Source organism: Numenius arquata, chromosome Z, assembly GCF_964106895.1.
Source record: "Numenius arquata chromosome Z, bNumArq3.hap1.1, whole genome shotgun sequence".
NCBI classification, from domain to species: domain Eukaryota; kingdom Metazoa; phylum Chordata; class Aves; order Charadriiformes; family Scolopacidae; genus Numenius; species Numenius arquata.
The window spans coordinates 20,001,177-20,024,577 of record NC_133616.1 but is presented as its reverse complement, the minus strand read 5'-3'; the positions used below and the strand labels follow the sequence as shown (position 1 = coordinate 20,024,577).

Here is a 23,401-nt window from a genome sequence, read left to right as displayed (position 1 = left end):
GTTTATAAAACCACACTCTAAGGCTTTTTACTATTGATTTGCCACCCCCGCTAAAATCTTATAAAGGAAATGAGATTAACTGCTCATGTTCTCGGTTTAACCTAGCATAATTAAATCCACATGGAGGAATATGTGTAGCACTTGCTAGTGATACAGGAATTAGCAGGTTTTTAATGACTGTTTACTCAGTCAGTACTTGACACAGCTGCAGAAAAACCAAAACGCAGTGTAAAGAAAACACTTTATCACAGAAAGGAATGACCGAGCTAGTCTGAGGCTTGAACTCCGAAGGGGAACTGCTCTCCATGCTGAGAGACCTATATTTTTGGGAAGCAAAAGACCAGTTCCCCGGCTGGCAGAAACAGCTACACTCACACACAGACGCCAGAACCACCAAGCAAAGGTCTGGCCTGATGCATTTCACTTTCCTCTTTGACACGCTCTAATTTCTTTTCTAGGGCTGGCTGGAAGGCTGTGTCAGCCTGCTCAGAAATGGTGCTAAGCAGAACATACCTGACAAAAATGGGAGGCTGCCGCTACACGCTGCCACCGCAGAGCCTGATGTGAGGTATGTCCCAGGCTCCTACAGCGTTTGCTGGGTGAATCTCAACAGGCAGTCACCAGCACAAGCTATCCAACCCCTTCCAAGTCAGGAATGTTCCCTGTGACAGATACACTTGTGACTTGCTCCTTTGTTTAATGGTTATTATAAAGGAGGCAGAGAGGAGGAAAAGCATTGTGCAACACTTGTGCGACAGAGATATATCCCCAAGTAAGGTGAGAAGCCAGGTTTAAGATCACAACAGCTGGAGGCGAAAAAAAACTGAGGTTGAAATCCTGGGTTTCCCCTGACCAGTTACTTTTCTGCCACCTCCCCACAAGAAATATTACAAGCAGTTCCTTCTCTGGGCTTCTCCTCTGAGTAGCAAGGCAAATGTGAGAAAAGTTTTCCACACGACAACCTCTCTGAGAGCCCCTACTATAAAGGGGAAGCTGGGGTTTGGTGGCCTGGCTCATTTTTAACTGCTTTTGCTGAAGGTGGAGTAACAACTACAGAGTGTCTTCACAGGAAATCTTAAGATCCTTTTTGTCTCATTCCTGCCTGTGATAACAAGGAGGATTGACAAATTTTGATTGTACGTCTGAATAAATTAACTCAAAAAACACTCCTAAGTAAATCATGTCTGGAGGGATAGGAAGACATTAAAGGTGGGTAAAACATTCAGTAGATGCAAAATGTTCATGTGACTTAGTCACTGAGTCTATGGTTCTGCTGCTGTTGCCATATCAGACCAGACCAGCCCTCTGCATGTTTCTGCTGATCTTGCCTTCCAGCCTGTTTTAACAGCTTTATTCATTTTCCATGTTATCATTGCTTTTCATGCATCACTTGGAGAGAATAGTTTGAGGTTTCTACGAAAGTACAGGTCACTATCATTAAACAAAGCCTCCACAGAAAGAAGACAATGTTTGTACAACACTGCACATGCTGCTACTTGAAAGGGAGCACTAATCTACTTTACTGGCACAACAGAAGTGTTCCCTGAACATTTTTCACATTCTCTATGGATACGGGCAGACCTTTGCTCTGCACAGGACTTTACCAGTTGCTCAATTCCTTTTCCTCTGTCTTCTTACTGGGTTTGCCCCATGTCCAGAAGACATGACTGGAGCACTGAGGGGGAGGCTTTTCCATCACAGTCATTGGCACTGTCTTGAATCCCATGTCATTGCTTAAAGGTTAGATGCAGTGGTCAGCAATGAAATACTTTTTCAGCCAAGTCTGAAAGCTGACAGCCCACTGCTACAACCCCATGTGCACGGAAAGACAGAGACAGCGATCAGCCAATTTATGTATTGATTTCATAATTGATTTATATGCTTCAGTGTGTTCCATAGAGCTTAAGAGGAAAAGTGGAAAGAGAATCCATGAACTTCCTGGTCTATGCCTTTAAAAGTAGATATCAGAGAAATCTAAGCTGCATGGTTGAATATCTACATATTTCAGTGGTACCACTTATGTTGCCGAAATTGCCTAAGGATATAGGTGAGCCAAAGTTTTTTGTTGACAGATTTACACTCAAAGAATGAGATTTCCTTCACATACACTGGTTTCTTTGATTATATCTGCAGTTAAACTACAGAGCCATGTATCGAATTATAAAAGTATGTGATAAATGGGGTTTACAAACATATTGCGGTTATCTCACTTTCTTTCTGCTCACTCGTCCATTTTTACCCAGATCTGTTTTCAGATCCAAAATTTCTGAGATTCTGAGTCATTATGCCAGATGACCACAAAATTTCTCTTCCCTTTTACAAATTTTTATCAAACTAATCACAGCAATCCTAAAATGTCATCCTTTTCAGAATTCCTATAGTATGACTCCGTTATGCCATTGGTTGTATGATTCAGAAAAGGAGGTGTAAAATCCCTTTTCTACAAGTACTTTTATCCCATGGATTTGAAGTCCTGGCAAAGCACTGGGATCTGCACAGTCTTCACCCTTGAGGGATATTCTAGTTAGAAAAAAAAAAAAAGTCTGGATGACTGGCACCTGAAGATGGCATTACCAACGGATAAGCTTTTCACCTGCAGAAATGCATAAATCATCCCTAAGCAAGTGTAAATGTCTTTTTTTTTTCTTAAATAATTTACAGTATTTAGTTATTTATTACTTGGGGGGGTGGAGGAGGGGGGGGGGGGGGAAGAACAAATTTGTCATGCAACATTCCCAACTTGATCTGATCCACACACCTGAACACAATTCAAACCAGAAAACATACTTGAACTTGATGAAGTTTGTCCTGATGAAAAGCAGCAAAAGATTTTTGACAGACTGAGAGAGCTGGGGTTGTTCAGCCTGGAGAAGAGAAGGCTCTGGGGAGACCTCACAGCAGCCTTCCAATATCTGAGGGGAGCCTACAGGAGAGCTGGAGAGGGACTCTTTGTCAGGAAGTGTAGTGACAGGACAAGGGGTAACGGTTTTAAATTGGAAGAGGGGAGATTTAGATTAGATACCAGAAAGAAATTCTTTACTGTGAGGGTGGTGAGGCACTGGCACAGGTTGCCCAGGGAAGAAGTGGATGCCCCATCCCTGAAAGTGTTCAAGGCCAGGCTGGATGGGGCTTTGAGCAACCTGCTCTAGTGGAGGTGTCCCTGCCCATGGCAGGGGATTGGAACTAGATGATCTTTAAGGTCCCTTCCAACTCTAACCATTCTATGATTCTATGATTTTCATTCAGTCTCCTATGCATGGGAATAAATGCACACTCGTATATGTTTATCTGTACATTATCTGTGCAAAACAGCATGTCTTTTAAATGTCCATTTTTTGAAGGTTTCTAGCAAATCCACACCTCCAGATTTGCATTATGATCTTATCTAGGGATCCACTAAGGGTATCTCTTTCTTTTTGCTAGAATCATAGGAACCATCCATGTTAGGATCTACGCTATTGGGTTTTGTTACAACCTGTGGCAGGATGGTCCTTTTCATTTCCATGGTCCACCCATCTACGTGATCCAAACACTTAGCATCCTACTATAAAACGCAACCATCTTCACCAAACCTCTAGAGATTTCAGACATCTTCATCTTCACCAAAAGGAAAAGAAAAGCAAAATCCATGCAGTGTTAAAAATATTATTGCATTTGAATAATGTTTCACGTAACGTATTTTAATGTAACCATGTCCTCCACCAGAGGGGAGTGTTTGTAGTCTGATATTCTGTAAAATGTGAACCAAAGCATTGCTATATTTTATACCATAAGAACGGCCCTATCCTTACACTGCAAAGGCCTTGTAAAGGCCTTGTAAAATACTATTGGTTTGTGTGTGTACACACATACATACGAACACATGCACAACGACACATTACTCCAAGAGTTAAAAAGAGTGAGAAATCCTTTTAGAAACTAGTGATGAGCATTTCTGTTTGTTTAAAATGTTATAAAACAGGGTGACAGTGAACTGCTAAGCTACCAAAAGCTGCATGCATGTATAGTATCACACACTTTAATTCTAGCCTGGCCATCAGCACAAGACTTCCTCCTAGTAGGTCTGCTTTTAATTCCCAGCACTAAACTTCTTTTGTCCCAAAAAGCCATAAAGTCCTATTTCCTTCTCAAGTATGACAAAGCTCAGATCTAAGATTCTGACCTGTGCCCATCACCAATACTGATTTTTCTTGAAATTGCACGTTTTGTTTCTCAAGATATGTCATTTTTTCAGGTTTAGTCAGGAGTACAGAACATTGATTATGTCATTGCTTCTGCAGGCTTCTGAATGTGCTTCTGCAGCAGTCAAATCTTAGTGAAATTAATCATCAGGACAATGAGGTGAGTGAGCTTGTGCTACAAATCACAGTCCCAGGCTCTGGGGGCATACAAGACATGCTGTTCAGAAAGAGTCCACCATACTCCATTTTGTGATGAGACTATGCACTAGTCAAAAATTTCTATAACACTTCTGCTGAACTCTGCAAAGCATTATCTCATTTTTCCTACCATACGGGATACACCTTTAGGCTAATAAACCTTCTCTGTATACTGCCAACTGTGAGGTACCTTGAATCAGTCTCTCCACTCACTTATCAAGACATTGCTTTTGATTCTTCTGAAGTTAGACATTGAACTAAATCTTCACCTTTGTTAATCATGCCATAATATAAGAACTGTTCTCAGGAAAAATATTGGAAAGCTGGTATTACGCAGAACAGACATGGAGCTACAAAAATTTATCCTATCCTCTGATCCTCAAAGAATTGTGCCTTACACACATATATATATACATACATGTATAGTGTACACAGGAGAGTGTCAACTTCCCAAATGTGTTATTCTCCAAATAGAGAAGCCAAGACACGAGAGAGACTGTCGATGCCTTTCCATACGTTTCTCTTCACTCTAACAGTTGCTCAAGGATGTGTCTCTTCTCCATGGTGTCAGAACCACCACAGGGCTGTTAATTTTCCTTCTTCCCATGAGCCTTCCTTATTCGCTGGACAGTTTGCACAACCAGACTATTCTTTGTCTTGGTGTAGAATTACGTTGCTAATGAATTGGATGGAACTATGGATCATAATTTCAAGCCATAATGTTTTGCCATAATGCATCACTACATGCAATTTGGAACTTTTAGTCCAGCTCAATGTTTTTTGGCATTCAGAAGATATTTGTTCAAGTGTCAGTACTGTACATGAGTCAGTACATGAATATTGAATATTCATGTTTTCTGAAAAATGTGGATCCTCACAAATGACTGCAGCTAATAGAGCTGTTCTCTCAGCATAAGTAAAACACTTCAGTTTTCCCATCTAACACTTGAAAAAAACACCTCAATAAATGCATGAATGATGAAACAGTAAGAAATACATCTGGAGGTTTCACAGTTTCCACAACTGCTTCTTTCTGTGGGTTTACTTATGAAGCCTGTGAGATGACAATGTGAAGAAACATTCCCTGAAAAAGCCTCGAATCTGGGCAAAAACAAGTGTCATACACTATTTGCCACAGTCATTTCTTGGGTTTTTTTTCTCCTTTTATGTCCCCTATTGCTCCTAATTTTTCATAGATGTGCAGTTGTTTGGCTCTCTCACCTTTAATATTATATTCTGCTGGATCTTCAGCTCTGACAGTTCTGATACCACTCTTATGCTTGCTCTCACAAACTGTAGTCTACCCAACGGGTAGCTACTCAAGGGTGGTATCACCATGCGCAAATCAGATGGGTGCAGGCTAGGCAACCACTGCCGGCTGCTGCAGGCCCACACGTGTGAGCTGCTGCTACCACCAGCCCAGTGCTCTTTGCTCAGTTGGGTGCTCCGAAAGGACACGTGGAATGTACAAATTGTTAGAAGAGAAATAGAGAACAAAACAGGAAGGTGCTCTTTCTGAACCCTTGGTACGCCCGCATCTTGAATGCTGGCTGCAAGAGTAATCTGAAAAAGGACATATAAGAAAAGGAACAGAAAAGGACTGCAAAGATGGTAATAGTTACAGACTGGCTTCCTTTCTTGGGCAGGCTAACAACTAGAACAAACTAACTACAACAGGACTTTGAGCTCAGCAACTATGTCAGAGGGATGTTATAATATGAGGTCATGGCACCATAAATTGCATGGAGAAGATGAAAAGATAATTATTAGTAACTGGGTTTGAAATCTAAAATTATGAGGACACCTACAGAAATTAACTGATTCACATTTTAAAAAAATGAAAATAATTACTTTTTCAGAAGATGCATCATTACCCTGTGGAGGTCTCGATGTCATAGTAACTCTTTAGCCTGATTACCAAATGTTAGGTGACTGTATATTATCAAGCCTTGTTTCTTATAATTTCTCCGTAAGCATCTGCTACTGACCTCTCTGAGCTGTGTCCATGCACTAGAGAGACGTTTGATCTCTGCCCACAGCTCTTACACTCTTATGTTACAGGGGACTCTGCTGGTTACCACAGTAGAAACAGCGAAAAAGTTGATTTTTCAAGGATTTTTTTTGTCCATATCAACAGACTGAGAGTGGATGACAGAAAGCTGGCCTGGTGCACTGTAGCTTCTCCTCTTTCAGTGATTTTTCCTGTTTTCCAGGACTAGGGGTGAAGACCCAATTCCCAGGTTGGAAATCACTTCACAGAAGCCTCACTTCACAGCACTAACAGATAATGAGTGTCCCTCAACAGTACTAAGTCCCTTGTGTCAAAATGTTGGTCCACTGACGTCAATGGTAGAGCTGCCATTAATTTCAGTTAGAGTAGGATTTTACCCTCATTTTTGGTTTTACAAAACCAAAACCGCCATGATTAAGCTTTGCAAACCCCAACTAAAAACAAAACTGCTCTTGTTCAACTGCTCTGTTTTGTCATCACCTATACTTAAGCTATCTGGGGACTTGAAAAGCCTTATAAGATACCTGATGAGTAAGAGAAATTAATGTTAGGGCATTGAAGCTTTTAGTTAGAAAATCCCTGCTAACAACTTCCACTTAATGTACTGATAAACTGTCTGCATCAATGCTTTATAGCTTCTACTTTACCCGAGTTGTTGCTGATTGGCTTTATGGGGTTCTATGTCAAGTTTTAATTTCTTTTCCCCTCTACATTTTTTGCTTTTTGTCATTTTGGAAACTAAGCAAGACCCTTGAAATGCATTTTCCCTGATGAGAGGCAGTAAACAATAGCTGCCCCAAGTAAAATGTTACTACACCTGAACAACACTAGCAATTTTTAAGAAACACATTGAACACTTTATACAGAAAATCTTTAATATTATGAATGTAGAGTAAAATATAGGTGTGTGGGACAATGCTGATGAAAGTGAAAATACAGGCCATGAATTCTCTGATCTACCAAGATTGACTGAACACAGCTAAGATGGAATAAAAATGCAGGTCAATAGGTTACCATTTGTTTTGTTTTCTCCCTAAACAGTAAACATGAAATGTTTATATTGTGACTTTTTTGTTGACATCACTGGGCCAGTTCCTTAGCTTGCTCATTAGTGCCAGCCAGAATACTAGCTTATAGTATTTATTTTGGATCAAAGATACGACCTAAAATAAACATCACACTGTGTCATGTCAAAGCACCAGGCTAAAACAGGCTTTTCTCACAGGATGCAAACTGAGCAGTGAGGATCCATCCCCCAGCTGTCGTGGTCCAGACCATGCATTATTTATAACAGGCTATAGTTACGCACGAACAAAACATTCGTATTCGCACCTATTTTCTGTAATATCCTCAAAAAGCTAATTGTTTGGCTCCCCTTTATGGGTCCACTAATTCAGAAGCTGTTCCTAATTATTCCAAATCAAGAGGGAGAGGGAAGAGTCTGTAGGTCCCAAATGGTTTCAGAACTGTCTAGCTTATCTACAGAGACTTGAAGGGTGCTCCTGTGAGTGACGATTAATTGCTCTCTGGGTTTGTGGCTTTCAGGGAATGACTTCACTCCACTGGGCTGCTTTCCACAACAGGCCCCAGCACACCCAGACTCTGCTGCACAAGGGAGCAGACCTGACCCTGGTGGACAAGGACTTCAAAACAGCTCTGCACTGGGCAGTTCAGGTGAGCCACCGCCGCCCTTTCACCAGGCAGTTGCTTGAGCTGAGCTGGTTACTGTGGAGTCCTGAATGCTCCAAAAGCAATTATTTCAGCTGTGAAATGAGGAAAATGCGTGCTGGGAATGCCCACTAACAGCCCAGCATTAGCTCAAGGATCAGAAGTCTTCCTTGGAGAGTAAGGCATACTTAATAAAGGCTCAGCACTGTTGCCCTAAACGAAGTTATCATTTATCTCACTGGGGCTATGTGTATGCTTCATGTTGAACTTCATGTATGCTTAGTCTTTTTCACTAAATCAGGGTCGCAGAAATGAGCAGCTTAAATAGTCTTGGCAAAGGCCTTTGGGAATAAAATAATGTAAACACTAGCTAAAACATTTAAACAGCTATAGTTGTGGAGTAATTAGCTGAAGGGTTGAGGCCCGACTTCTCTGGAGATTAAGGAAGACAAGGAGCCAAACACATTTCCTGTTGAGATGTGTGCTCCTATCTCCTATACAAAAAAAACCATCAAATCGCTAAAAATTACTCAGGCCATCATTAGAGAAGAAAAACACACAGTTTTAATGTGGCATTTAACTCTGTATTATGCAATTGGTAGTAAGTGGTCTAAAATACAGTGCAATTTACTAAGTTATGCCTAAACTTTGCTGCAGAAAACTTCCCAGATGAAATTCTATAAATATGTTTTCACTTGCTCACTTGCCATAGCAAGTTCCGGTATCAATGTTCAAAACACCTGCAAACCAGATAAGCAGAAATAGAACTTGCACAAAAATCCAGTAACATTTTCCTACGACTAAATATTTGCATCCTCACCTTTTGGTCTAAGTTCACTCGTTTTGAAAAATGTGTCAACAAAGAAATTTAAAAGCTCTGAACAGCCACATACTATATTTGTAAATGAATAAGGACATCTAGAATGAATAATGCTTCCCTCAACCACAGCCTGCCACAGGTGGTTCATGTACAATAGGGTCAACTTTTGTTTTTCTGAAGTAGAGGTATATTTTGGCCTCTGCAACTAGTATGATTTCAAAATTAGTTTTGCTCTTCTTTAATCCTCACCGGTCTGAAATTGTGCTACGTTCCTTGCTATTTTGCCTTATGAGACTAAAGGTATCTACTCTAAACCAACCCGTCGTGCATTTTTCCTAGGTTTACTCCAATGTGGGCTGCTTCCAGTGGGAAATCTCTGAAACTCATGCAAGCTCCTGTAGGCTAGGCAGTGGTCTGGATCATAGCTCTGGGAAAAAGCTGTCCCTCAAACAGAAAAGCAAAAGGGAATCCCTTCATATCAGGACCCTCAGAGCTCCCCCCATACCTTAATCTTTCCCTGTTTCTGTGTTTTGTAAATTTTATTTTTTGATTCCACCATTAACTCCTACCTCTACCTTTCTCTCACAAATGTGCAGAATAACTTTTGAGAAAAGGGGAAATTAAAACTGCACAAAACCCACTTGCTCTCAGGTGGAGGCAAATCACAGAACCGTCTCACAGAAATCAGAGGAGACGTGCAGGACGATATCCCATTTTTTTCTTCTTGAGAGATTCCCACTATGAAGCCTTATAAATTGTTTCTTCCATGCTTCTTCATATTCTGGGTCCAGAAGGGGTAGCTGAAATACCAGATCATGGAATAGATCTGTTAATATTTCTCTTACTCAAGCTTGGCCAAGAAAAAATACTTCCAGCCAGTGCTCTCTGCTGCCCTATTAAGCCCAGGAGAAATAGATACTGTGGACAGGCATGACTTTCTCTGCTATGACAGAGAGCAGAACAACAGCTCTGTTGGGGGGAATTATCATTACGTCTAATAACCTGTTCTGTGGCTGCTGGAAAGGGGATTATTTTTCCTTTAAGAATTGTATTAATATCTTCAGAGCACAAGAGACTCACAGAGCTCAGGCACTACCAGCTGCAGGGGCTGGTTTTGACTGAATAGGGCCCTGTGTTTAATTTCATCTTTAAAAAACCCAGCAAGGGGAAGACCAGGCACTGCACAGAAACTTGTTTCAGAAGTTGCAGGAAAGAGGCAGCTTGTGCACACTGGGCTGAAACACAGAGTGGGGCCACGTAAAAACCATTGCCGGCCATTCGAAACCAGATTCTCAGGCATGTTTTATATGAAATAATTGTTCCGCGCTGGCTATTTCAAAGACCACATGTTTGGCACTTGGTCTCCCGTCAGACAAGCAGTGGCTGTGGAGTGCCAGCTGTGTAACTAGACAGACCTTGCCCACACCGAGGTCTGCTCTACTGCAAAGCTCAAACCTCCTGCCGCTCGAGTTCACGGCTTCCCTGCAAATGTGTTACGCTGGTGTCAAAAGCACAGATCATTCTGGTTTGAAGTGAGAATATTCCATGTCACATTTTTTAACGCATGCAACATTTTTAAGAGCTGGTACAGACAGGGCTATATTAGAAGCATCCCAGGAGGTATTTCTCTCCTTTCACTGCAGCCAGCAATAATTGCCGTAATGAAAAGGAAACACACCTCTGTAACAAAAAACTGTTAACAGGTACTTGAGCAAAATGTAAAGTCATTCTAACAGTTCTAGATAATGGTGTCATTGACTAGTAAAATATAGCATATACTTTACAGTATATACTATCATACTGCATACCACTGTATCATAATAGTATTAGCAGTATCTTGGAAGTAGCCTGGGAAGATCTGGAGCCTTTCTGCATTGCTTTGCCAGTTGTCATGATTTTTACCAGAAGTTTCTTTGCGTCTTTCTTAAAACTTTGGCTCCAGAAGTCATATGATTATGTAAAAATACCAGCTTTTATTTAAAGAATAAACAATCAATCAAAGATTTTTTTTCTAAAGTGAAGAAATGCAAACCTCTAGGGATAAAAAGAAGTCAACTAAAAAGTAGCCATTAAAAATAATACTCTGCCATGTGGAGCTGCGCTTATGATTTTTTTACAGGTTGATTCAGAGTGCAGTTTTAAAAAATTACGAGCCTGCATATTTGCTCCATAGCAACAATGCAATTATTTCATTCCTTTGTTTCCTGAAAGCAGAGCGAAATGCTTGTATAACTTAGACACATTGTAAAAGCAAAGCATAGGCACTTACTCATTTGCATCTGGCTGAGCAAGCGTGGCAGCCTCTCCATAATTATTTGGAAGGTGAGAGCACACTTAGGTTTCATGATCTCTAGGAACGAACGTCTTGGCTGCTGCAGGGCACCTTGGGGACACAGCTGGCCACCCAGGGAGTGGTGGAAGAGGAAGGGGCCAGGGAAGGCAGCGGTGGCTCAGGGCCAGGGTCTCTCCCAAGCGATCACCGTGCTCCTTCTCTCCTCCCAGCATCCCGGGTTTTTCCTGAGGGCTGCCTAGGGTGGAAGGATTCAGAGAGACTTCCAAAGACTTCTTAAAACGTAGTGGGTGTTTCTCCATGGCAGATGTGTGTGTTGTTGGATTAAGCCAGAAAAGGTGCATTCACTAGGCACAATTCAGTCTCATTGGTTTGAGGGAGATTTCTTTCACTGAAAAATTGTATTTCTTTTCTTCTTATTTCATGCAGTTTTCTAGAGATAGCAAGAAAAGGAGAGTACTGATTTCTTTTTTTATGTCACTAAGCTTTAAAGACAATTTTGACTGTTACCAAACAAATGAAAAACAGATCCAATTTGCATATTTTAAGCATATCCTTAAAAAATCCCTTTCTTGTGTAAATATTGTCATTCCAGCAAAGGTACAGCTGTTGCTGATGGAGGCTGGAACATTGCATAGCAGCAGGGCTCTTCAGAGAGAGCTGTCAAGTTGCAAAACAAGGAGGAAGAGAGTTTGCAAATAGTTTTGAGTGAGGAATAAATTTGCTCCAATACCATCAGAAGGTTTTTCCAAAAAGTGCCCTAAACTTTTGTGACAATGTCTGCAATAGCAAATTAAATGTGCTTGAGTCTTGGCTCTGGCACTGAGGCCAACTATCACAGGAGAGCCTGTGTTCCTACTGCTAAACTCTCTTATTCTCTAAAGCTGGATGGTCGTATGCAGACCACTTATGGTTTGTGGCCCATGCTAGCTCCTGAACTACGTCCAGGAACTGTTGGGGAAAGTGTTAATTGACCCAAGCCAAAAACATGTCAGGGAGGGTTTTAAAGTACAGACAACTGAGTTCCAATACTCAGGGATGTTCCCTAGTGCTACTTAGTTTTTTTATACAGCTGTAATCTATTTCTCCACTTTCATTTATGTCAGTTCATAGGCCAAAGCACCTTTTGTGACTTGTACATGGTACAGCAGTATTGATATATAAACTCAACAGCACAACCAGATCACCAGAAAAACTGCCCTTACCTGAAATAATTGACTGTTAAACAGTAAGTCATTCAAGTATGAACATGCCGTTGACATTGTAATTATTCACGCCAATCAAATTTCCAAGGAAATGAATTGTAGAACTCCCACTGAGCTTAGTAGGAATTTGTCTCAGGCAAAAACTGTAGGTAAGTTCAGGATAATTGCCAGACCTTTTCCCAGCACACAGTCTATGTGTAACTCCGCAAGCAGATGCCGGAATGTGAGTAATGTACATGCACGACACTTTTTGCATATCTATAAATGTCCTGGTCTCCTATGCCTGACAAAAAGGCACTGGAAGACAAATGTTTCCATTTCTCTGATAGTAGTAAGAAATAAATCTTTATTCTACTGCAGAATAGAAGATGACCTCTTTTTCAAAGCACGTAAACAGCCCATCCAGAGAAATCAGTCCTCACAACAATGTATTAGCAGGGGAAAGTTGCCAAGAAATTTTAGTCATAGCCATAGTCATTTACACGGTAAATCATACACACTTATTATAGAAGGCTCCAAGTGAAAAGAAATTCTCAGAGAGACTTGGCCAAGATTTCATGCAGTTTTTTGTTTGAGCAAAGAGAGGGTAGGAGAGGTAGCGACATATGATAGCCATACAGTTACGCCTCCATGACTGCCTTTGTCATTTGGTAGCTTTTTCCAACAACACCCACTAGGGCTGCTGAGAGGATAAATATTTTAAAAACACCATGTCGCCTAGTTGTACCAGAGGCAGCAGTGCTCTGAGGACCACAGTACAAAGTATCCTGTACAACAACAACACATTCTCCTTCCAAGAGTACCACAAAGTCAAGTCAAGCTGGGTCTCTCTGTGTCTGCAAGAGACACTGTCTCAGTGGGTGTCTGAGGCTGAAGCACTGGGGTTAGGAGAAGACAAATGAGCTTCCCTCTGAGCTGGCTGAGTCTCACCAATGTAACTACAGCGGCGTCAGTTGAGTTGCTCTTAATTTACATTGGTTTGCCATCAGAAACACGCCCTGGGAAGTGCCTGGTCTGCATCCAGGCAACTTCTGGCAAAGTTTCCCTGGCAGGAGAGAAGCTGAAGATGGTATTACAGATTGTTCCTTTCCTCAGCACAGGGCCCAGTTGCCTCTGTCCCCAGAGGGCAGAGAAATCACAGGGTGCTCTGACTTTTTGCACTGGTTCTACACTGCCAACATGGCCATCTGGCAGCCAGGGCATGGCAGCAGTGGAGGTAGACTGAACATGCTTCCATTCCTCAGCTTTCCCTAGTCTGGAGTACAGAGGGGGGACACTGGAAGTCCTTAACAATGGAAGAAAGCTCCTGTGTGTGCAAAACTCTTCAGCAACCCAAGTTGCCATCTTTAAGGACATTTCTCACTGCACTATGTTTGCTGCAGATTAGAAGGAGCAGCATTATGTCTCTGCTCTTGAGTTAGGCATTCTCCATGTTTAAAATGGCAGACACTGCACCTATAACAAGATAGGGATGTGTGGTTCTGATACTGATTTAATATCTTGTTGTGTTTTTGGCCGAATTTACCAAAATCAGACTGACAGATGGCCCTTCCCCCCCACAAAAGAGAGGAGAGGAAGAGATAAGGAGATTTAAAAGTTTAGAATGAACTAAGTGACTTTAACGAAGAATTAATATTAAAATAAAAAAGAAAATAATGAAATAGATACAATATATACAAAACCGTTATCAAGCTCCCAGGATGACAGTCATGTCACCGATAGGCACTGGGGAAGTCCCAGATTGGACTCAGCGATGGATGGGAACGGGGTTCCAACTCTGGAGTCAGGAACACACGGATCAGGATCAAAGGCAGATGAACAGACAGAGTCCTCTTCGGACGTCGGCCATTGAAGAAAGAGTTGACCCTTTGATCCCTCAGCTTTTATACTGAGCATGAGGCAGATGGGATGGAATACCCCAGTTGGTCAGGTTTGGGTCACCCGTCCTGTCCACTCCTCCCCACTGATGTGACCCCTCTACGTTTTTTGGTTTCCAATCTTCTAATGGGGCAAATAATGAAATTGGCTGACCTTGGTTGTTATAAGTATAAGCAGGGGCCTCTCTGCATACCATTGCTTGGCATGATCAGGTCTTATCACTGTGAGAGTGAACAGTTTCTGAACAATATCATATTTTTCTTGTTCTGATTCTAGGATGAAATTCTGAACTCATGTTACAGTAAAGGTAATGGCATAATACACTACCATGGTGCTCTGAATATGAACATGAGGAAAACTGCACTTCAGTGAAACAAATCCCATAAGGGAAAAAAATGTACTGAAGGAACACTTAGGTTTTGCCAGTATATCAGTAACTGAGCACAGGGCTTCTGCCAGCAAAGCCCTGGGTCAAAGATCAAGACTTCTCGAGCCCCATCCAAGAAATCTATGCGGGAAAAGTCTGTGAAATGGCTTTTGCTGTCAGTAAATACTGAATTTCAGAATCAAAAAAGAGAAAAAGATTACCTTGAATGAAAGATGTATTTACCAAAGTAGCAACTTCAACTGGAGTTATAAAGGAAAAAAGTCCACAGACAAGTTATTTGTTCAAATTTTGCTATGGGCCGCTCAACAAATTCTTGAAATAGCTCATGTTTCTTTATTTTAGCAAAGGAAAAAAAGATCTTTACTGTTTGGTTTTTTGTTTGTTTTTTTTTTGTTACATGGCCCTGTTGGTGTTGCAGTCAATTTCATATTAAAATATCATATGTGAGCCAGTTTGTGAAGGATAAGAGGAAGGAGACCAGCCAGCATTCTGTAACATATAACTCAACCAGCACCCAATGATGCGCAAAGATAGTTTCCAGGAGGAAGCCAGAAGTACTGATGCAAATTTTATTTAATCTATCGTAATTAATGGTGCTTCTTTATAAAAGTAAGTTACCTCCCGGAGTAGTGCAATGGGAATAGTATTTGTTTGTTGGTGCAGAAAGGAGTGAAATAATGATAAAAATGTCAAACCATTCAGGGTCAGAGCAGAAGAACATCAAAGAGAAAGTCAAAGCTTTGGATTCACAGGTGTAGAACTGAAGGAATGTAGAAGAAACAGAAACACAGCCAGCCCTAAAGTGCAATGCTGATGACAAGAAGCAACATCAAGAGCTGGTAGTGGGGAATTTCCATCCAGCAAATCTGGCTGTAGATATAGGAAGGCTTTAAATGCACACTAATACAAAGAGACAGAAAATGTAGGAGAATTAATACAACCTAACCACATAATCTCCAGAGGCAGTCACTTGGAAGAAAAATACTTTGTAAGGGTTTCCTGAAAACAGTTAAGTGGTCCATAGCTTGTCCCTCTTCCCCTTCCACCTCTACATTACTGGTAGCCACAAGCCACCTTAGCAGACTGCCTGCACATGATTCTTCTCTTTGGTATTGAAATACCTAGCTCACTAGAATATTCTGATGAGGAGAAAAAATTAACCCTATATACAGTGCAGTGCACACGGAAAACATTGTACTGTGTATGATTGAAGACCTGGCAGAATAAAATGCAGTCTTATGGTAGAATATTACATAAGTGACAATAAACTTTCCAAGTAAAATTATTGTTCTACATAGCACTTGGACGTATAAAGGGCTGAAGTATAAGAACAATGGCTGTAGTAACAATGAGAATAAACTGAGTAGACATAGGTGGAAAATGTGTCAAAACCAGAAAAGCATTGCAAACTTCCAGGATTCTGCTCATGGTACTTGATTCAGTAGATACTTCCTGAAGAATTATTTTCTTACTTTGAAAGCACTGAGAGATGCAACTATCAGAAGTTGGGCCTTTTATTAACGAACCTAAAGTAAATAGAGTTGTACTCAAGTGAAAGTGAGAACTAATGAGCCTGCTCGTGAGTTGTTATCTGCCGCTCTCTGGAGATGACATAAATCTCAGCAAAAAAATTGTATAAAGCACAATGAGAGTTTGCCTTGCAAGGGCTCCTGGATCGAGACTTTATTCTTGAAGACATTTATTCTTGAAGTAAGTTTAATTTAGATGAGTGATGTAAGAAATAAAAGTTCACTGAGGGGGATGAATAATGGGTGGAAGCAGATAAAGGTGTGAGATGGCACAAAAATGTAAAGAAAACTTGGGGGGAGCCCTGCAGAATTATACAGAAACACATAGCAAAAATAATTAATAATCTCTGAAAATGTTGCTGAAAAGAATTTGAATCCTAAAAGGGAAGATGAAATGCAGGGATACATACAGTAAGGTTACAAAAACATGTAATTTTCCTATGGTAAATTTACCACTGAACATCCTGGTCTAACAATAGTACTGTGGTTCATGGTAAATTTACCACAGGAAGACTACATTTTTGGTGACCTCAGCTCAAAGCTATCAATCTAAGCACAAGGGCAGTGTAAGCGTTTTAGGGGAATTTTGTGTGCAACCTAAAAAAGCCAAGATGAATGTAAAGATAAGAAGGCATTCCTAAGAAGAGAGAGCTGGAAAACCACAGGGCAGCTGGCCAAAGATCTCTTTCAGCAGAAAGTTCAAAATACTAGGAAATATACTTTGATTATTTAGAAAATGTAATTAACAACATGACTGAATTGTTTAAACAGGACACAAATTTCATAGCCATCTTCAAAGCAATTATTGCTTCCTCAGATAAGAAGCTACTGGATATAGTATGTTTGGATGTCAGTAAATCAGTTTAATACCAGGTAGTAAAACACACAAATACTGGAAAAGTGCCAACAAGATAAAGTTTATCACATGGCACAGAAAGCCTGTTAAGCAGGCAATGAGTAGACAGATCATAAAAAGTCCAGTTCTTTATCCCTTTCTCGTTTGAGCAGTACATGCAATTTTAATCACACTGAGTGACATCAATGGCACAATTTGTATAAGCACAACCTGCTATAATGGACCCAGAATTCAGTCCAAAGATAGGATGTCCCAGTGGGAAAGAATAAGGAGTAATGCAATCAAAGCCAATCCAGGGACTTATATCACACATCATTTATTCTCTATCAGCTACACTGAGGACAATTCTAATAATATTTGGAGGTGAACATCTCACAGACAGTCCAGCCAGGGTTTTATCAAAAGAATGTTTTTATTTGTTCCATAATGAGGTGATGAAATACAGAACATGTAGAGAGCGCACAGCCAGAACGAAATTAGACGGACACCAAGCAGTTCATGTGTCAGGATTAAATTCAAAATTATTTTGATAAATTGTAGGAATGAACTGAAATTAATAGAATAGCACTGTGTACAGAACTGCAAAAAATTAAAGCTGTTTGCACAAAATGAAGAGTAGTAGACTACTAGATTAGTGGATTACAAAGTGAGTAGGAGTTTAAATTATGGTGTTGATATAAAACAAACAAACACCATTCTGGGACATATTAACACAAGTGTGATACATGTGGGCTACAGGAAGGAGCAATGTCATTTTCAATGTCAGGAGAGAAGCCTTAACTGGGTAATTATGTCATTTGGTGTGCCATGGTTGAAGAAAGCTGTAGACAAACTGGAAAGAGGCCAAAAGCAAGCACCAAGTATGCTAAGTGGGTTGAAAAATTTGACCCATGAAAAGAGGTTGAAATGGTTTGTTTAGTCTAGAAAATGGAAGATTGGTGGGAGACAGAACAGTCTGTAAATGTATAAAATGCCAATAAGAACAGTGGGAAACTTCTTTTGCAAATGCTTAGAGTTGTGCAAGAACACTGAGGGAGTGAAACTGTAGGTGCAGGATGTGATTTTTGGACTTAGCAAGACAATATAAAATCAGAGGAATAGTAGTGTCACTAGAACTTGAATACAGGAACAGTAAGATACTGCATGTTAATGTTTTTGTATCAAAACTGACTTAGAGAATGATGGTAATGGATTTATATTTATTGTGGTAGTACTAGACGTATATAACAGACTTCTAGATTCAGTTAGCCCTGAATGTGACTAGAGATTTCTCCGACGCTAGTAACCAAAAATGTGACTGAGAATTATGCTGGTATGGAGGACGCTGACATTTGGCATAGGGATCAGAGAATAAAAACAACAATTATTCACAGGACCTCGGTATTCCTGAATATGAAGATCACCACTCTTTTTTCATTAGACTTTCAGACAATTATAAATTAATAACAATTTTAACATGGTTAATGATGATGATATAAAATACCTGGTCATAGAAAATAAACTTGGATGGCATGATGATGAGTAGACTCTGAATTAAACGGGTGAGTAAACAAAATACATACAAAAAAAAATTCTTGATTTCAGAGGGACGCATATTAGTAAAGTAAGGGAATTCTCAGCTGGACTGAGGAGCTTTGGGACCATCAGGTTCCAGGGACCTGAATGTATCCTGTCAATGGTGCAAACTGTACAGGAATCTGTATCCTATGAGCAGATAACAAAAGCATGTAGAAGAGGCTTGAGATATAATGGATGATTATCATGCAGGGGGGTTGGACCTAGATAGTCTTCAAGGTCCCTTCCATCTCTAAGCATCCTATGATTCTATGATCTTTAAAAGATATATTTAGAATAAGTAGACATCTTACAACATAACAGGCAAAAGTATGGAGAAGCAAAAGAAGTTCTATCTTAAAATCAAGAAGTAAAGAGTAAATGTTGAATAGAGGCTGGAAGGAAATTACTTTCAGGGATAAGGCTTGAAAACAATCTTCTTTAATACTTTCATGATAACTTGGCACAAAATACAGGGGCTTTCTGACGAAATCTGCCAATAACAAAAAAATGGAAGACATTAACAGAGAAGAATGGGGATATCATACAGGGGAAGCTGGATTGCCTTCAAGTCCAGAGTAATACAAATGGAACAAAACTGAATAGGATAAAATGTTTAAGCCATTCACTTGAGTGCTAGTAACAGAAGGTCCTCCCAGAAACCAGAAACTCTATGTTTGGAAGCAACTATGGAAGAGAAGTACAGAGTTCTAAAGGGTTATTCTGAAATTACTAGGAGCTTCTAATGGGACACAGCTGTGAATAAGGCAAATGCTGTTCTCTGACATACCAAAAGAGGTATTTCTAACACAAATAGGAAAGAGCTAGTGTTACTGTACAAGAACCTGGCAAAATTGTTTGTGTATGACTCCATACAATCAACCCTCTCCAAGGATACACAACTAAAACACGAAAGGAGAAGGGTTAGTGGGTTGATGAGATAAACAGAAAGCATATTTTATAAGGAAAACTTAAACGACCTTGATTGATTAGAGCAGACAGTGAACAGCACAGAAGGAATACGATGATTGTCTATGAACACATCTGAAGAACAAATGCCAGCTAGAGGAAAGAAGTACTTAATCTAAATAATGTTGGCACAGAAACAAGGGGACACAATATGAATAGAAATTAGAGATACTAATCATAAAGTAAACAAGTTCTTGAATTGCATTCCTTTGGGAGTAGTGGGGACCAAAAAAAATCTAATTGCTTTTAATGGACACAGTAAGTTTATAAAAGGGATGAGGTAACATAGCTGCAAGTGATTGCAAGGATTTAATTTGATGGTCTAGAAAGACCTTTCCAGCCTTGTGTTTCTATGTTGTTATAAAATACCAATAATTCTTTTTCTCTATTTCCACTAAGTTAGGATATAAAAAGTTCAGTTTCATTTGCAGGTTAGAGAACAATGTCAACTTTCTATTAAGACACTGAAGCACTGGAGCAAACTAGCTAAGAAAGCTTTCAAGAACCACTTGAGTAAATATTTGACATGGCTTTTCTAGGTGGACTTGGACAGGCTTACAGAAGTGGGTTGGTCTTTTGAGGTCCTTTCCAACCTTAAATTTCTATAAGAAAATATAGGCTCATATCTTTCTGGACTCTAGCTTAGCAAAACAGCAAAGACCCCAAGTAATTTCTGAGAAAGCAGTTGAGTAATTTACACTCTGTAACTTCTGAAGATATTTGCAGTGGTACATTATTTATTATTTTTTCCAGTGTTCAAAGTGTTCTAGGAAATTCATAAAGCAAACCCAATTCCCAGCAGGAGATGGGAAATTTTTGGCTTTCATACCTGGGGAGTCTGGTATACACAAAACAAAATACCGTTATTGTATTTAGTCTTCTCTAGCAGAGAAAATGCAGTTTGGTGTGGGCTCCATTGTAAAATGCTTTTCTTCTCTGAACTTCCTCCCAGAGTGGCAACAGGATTCTGTGTTCCATCATTCTGGACCACTACCAGGGGCCATCAATAATAAACTACGATGATGAGAATGGCAAAACATGTATGCACATTGCTGCTGCTGCAGGCTACAGTGATATTATCAGTGAGCTGGCTAAGGTCCCAGAGTGCAACCTGCAGGCCCTTGATGTGGATGACAGGTAACCATGGAAACTCTGAAACTGAAATTGCTGCTTCCTTTCTATTAACCTGAGACTAGCTCTGCTTATTCTATAATCATGTTTCCTGTTTCACAGGCCATGGCCTAGTTAATGAACTGCACTTACAGAGAAACACGCTTGCTCAGAAACAATGCAAAGCAGTCCAGCTCACACGTATAATATCTAGTATAATAACTGACTAGCGGGAGTGTTATTTAACTTTGTGTTTCTGGTAGGAAATGATAAGATTATGTGTGAAAGGACTTTGTCAGCACTTGACTTAACTTCTTTCAATCAAGGATGTTCAAAAGGTGAACATTCTTGTCAAAACAATAGAACAGGATCCTCCAACTTGAAGATGGAATTCTGCTGGTTTGTATTTAAGAAATGGCAATGTTCCCTTTTTGCATTTAAGGTGCTAACACAGTATTCCTATAGGACCAGGGGACATTCACCTTCCATTCTGACAAGGCATTTGATTCCTTCCAGGATTAAATCCCTATATAATAAGTGCAGAAGAGTCATCTTCTTTCCTCTTTTCACCCCACAACTACTTCCCTTGGAACTTTGCTTGTAAATTTATTTAATGCAAACAGAACCAACTGACTGTTCACATTGATTATCCTGCTCAGTGGAGCAAAAGCCAAGGTTTTTTTGGCTTAGGCCTTCAGGTACTTAAAATAATAGCATTCTTCATGGAAAAGTGCAATAAAATGGAACAGAAATAAAACATCAGGGTTCTGGAGGAGTTTCTAAATATCAGTAAAATGTAGTTGAGAAGGCAGTGTTTCTACGGAAAGAAGGGCAAAGGGAGGAGTTTAACTACACTTAAGAGCTCAGTAAGACACAACCTCCTATTACATGTTCTCAGATATTTCCATAGAAGGTATTAGACTTGAAGAGAGGAAAAGATAAGCTGTTCACTATAAATACACAGTAGAATTCCATTCTGTTGTGTTTCCGAATGCACCCATCTGAAACCACTGGCTTTGGAAAGAAACAGGCAGAGACAAGTAAATTTTATTTTTTATTCTTGCACAGTTTTCTTATGGTGTTTTCTGTGCTTTCAGATTTTCACAAGAACAAAATATTACGATTTGGAAACTGGAAAAAAGTTTCCAAAAGCAAGACACAAATCTTCTGCCAAGCAGAATCAGTTTGATTCTCCTAGAGATTCAAGACAATTATATCAGCTCCAGTCTGTGCCCATCAAAGAACACAGAAACTGGCAAAGGGGCAATGACAGTCTGGCAGATGTGTCCGGTCCATCTCATTCATCTAGGGGAGGCTTCTTCTCCTATTGCCTTCATGCAGAGCCCTGAGACAACCATTGCTAATTGTGTTTGGTGCAAATATGAGAAGAGCTTGTCCCTATTTCTCTTTTTCCTTTTTCTCCCTTTTTCTTCCTTCTCCTTTTTTCTGCCTTGTACCTTTTTCTCCGGCTCTGCTCCACACTGGTGAGAACCCACCTGGAGTACTGTATCCAGCTCTGGGGGCCCCCAGCATAAGAAGGACATGGACCTGTTGCAGCGAGTCCAGAGGAGGGCCACAAAGATGATCAGAGGGCTGGAGCATCTCTCCTATGAAGACAGGCTGAGAGAGTTGGGGTTATTCAGCCTGGAAAAGAGAAGGTTCCAGGGAGACCTTATAGCCCCTTCCAGTACCTAAAAGGGTCCTACAGAAAAGATGGGGAGGAACTCTTTATCAGGGACTATAGTGACAGGATGAGGGGTAATGATTTTGAACTGAAAGAGAGTAGATTTAGATGAGATATTAGGAAGAAATTCTTTACTGTGAGGGTGGTGAGAACCGTTCCAGAACCTGGAACAGGTTGCCCAGAGAAGTCTGGATGCCCCACCCCTGGAAGTGTTCAAGGCCAGGCTGGATGGCACTTTGAGCAACCTGGTCTAGTTGGAGGAACTAGATGATCTTTAAGGTCCCATGCAGCCCAAACAATTTTATGACTCTATGCAGTGGACACTACAAAGATTTTTTTCAAATTCTGCTCTGAAAACTGCCACTCTGCAACTTCATCAGCAGAAGGGATGCTATTACAAAGCATTTATAGGCATTCTGCAGCCCCATATCTACTTTATCTAAATCTAAATAGATGCACATAGACAGATGCCAGTCTGTGGCCTTATTACCACCACTGGCCGCTACGTCAGTTTGGGATAAGTTCCTGGAGAATTCCTTAAAATGGACGAGTGAATCTGGACAAGTAGCATAGAAGCACATCGCATTATGTCATTAATAGTTTTGATAGTAAATTTGTACATCTATTTTAATGATACTCCCCCTTTTCTGCAGGACACCTTTGCACTGGGCTGCAGCAGCAGGGAAAGCTGACTGTGTGCAGACACTGCTAGAGCTGGGGATAGACAGCAGCCCTCGAGACATCAATGAAAATACTCCTCTGACATATGCAATGTACTGTGGGCACACAGCATGCATCAAGCTGCTGTCTCAAGAGAGCAGGTAAAGCAGAAGTTAACATCTTGCTTACATTTTGACAATGACTAGAAAACAAATGTATTGCTTTTTGTATGCTACTGAAGGGTTTAAGCCCTGGGCAATGTCTCTTCAATTCATATGCAATACTCAGTTCAAGTTTTCCACCAAAATAGCAACATTAGAATTAGTCATCTACTGAAGACTCATCATTGCGGTTACAGTGCTAGTCTGCCAATCAGCAGAGGGTTCTGAACCAAGAAGAT

General features: G+C 40.3%; 1 protein-coding gene across 1 annotated transcript in view; it reads left to right on the top strand.

The window, feature by feature from the left end:
• The window catches only part of ANKRD55 (ankyrin repeat domain 55), a 50,005-nt gene that overhangs the window by 10,336 nt on the left and 16,268 nt on the right, over window positions 1-23,401 (top strand). The window contains exons 4-8 of the mRNA XM_074166706.1: window positions 459-568; window positions 4,281-4,341; window positions 7,936-8,064; window positions 20,500-20,684; window positions 22,995-23,162. Of these exons, the coding sequence (XP_074022807.1) occupies window positions 459-568; window positions 4,281-4,341; window positions 7,936-8,064; window positions 20,500-20,684; window positions 22,995-23,162 (653 nt within the window). The remainder of the gene's footprint in view (window positions 1-458; window positions 569-4,280; window positions 4,342-7,935; window positions 8,065-20,499; window positions 20,685-22,994; window positions 23,163-23,401) is intronic.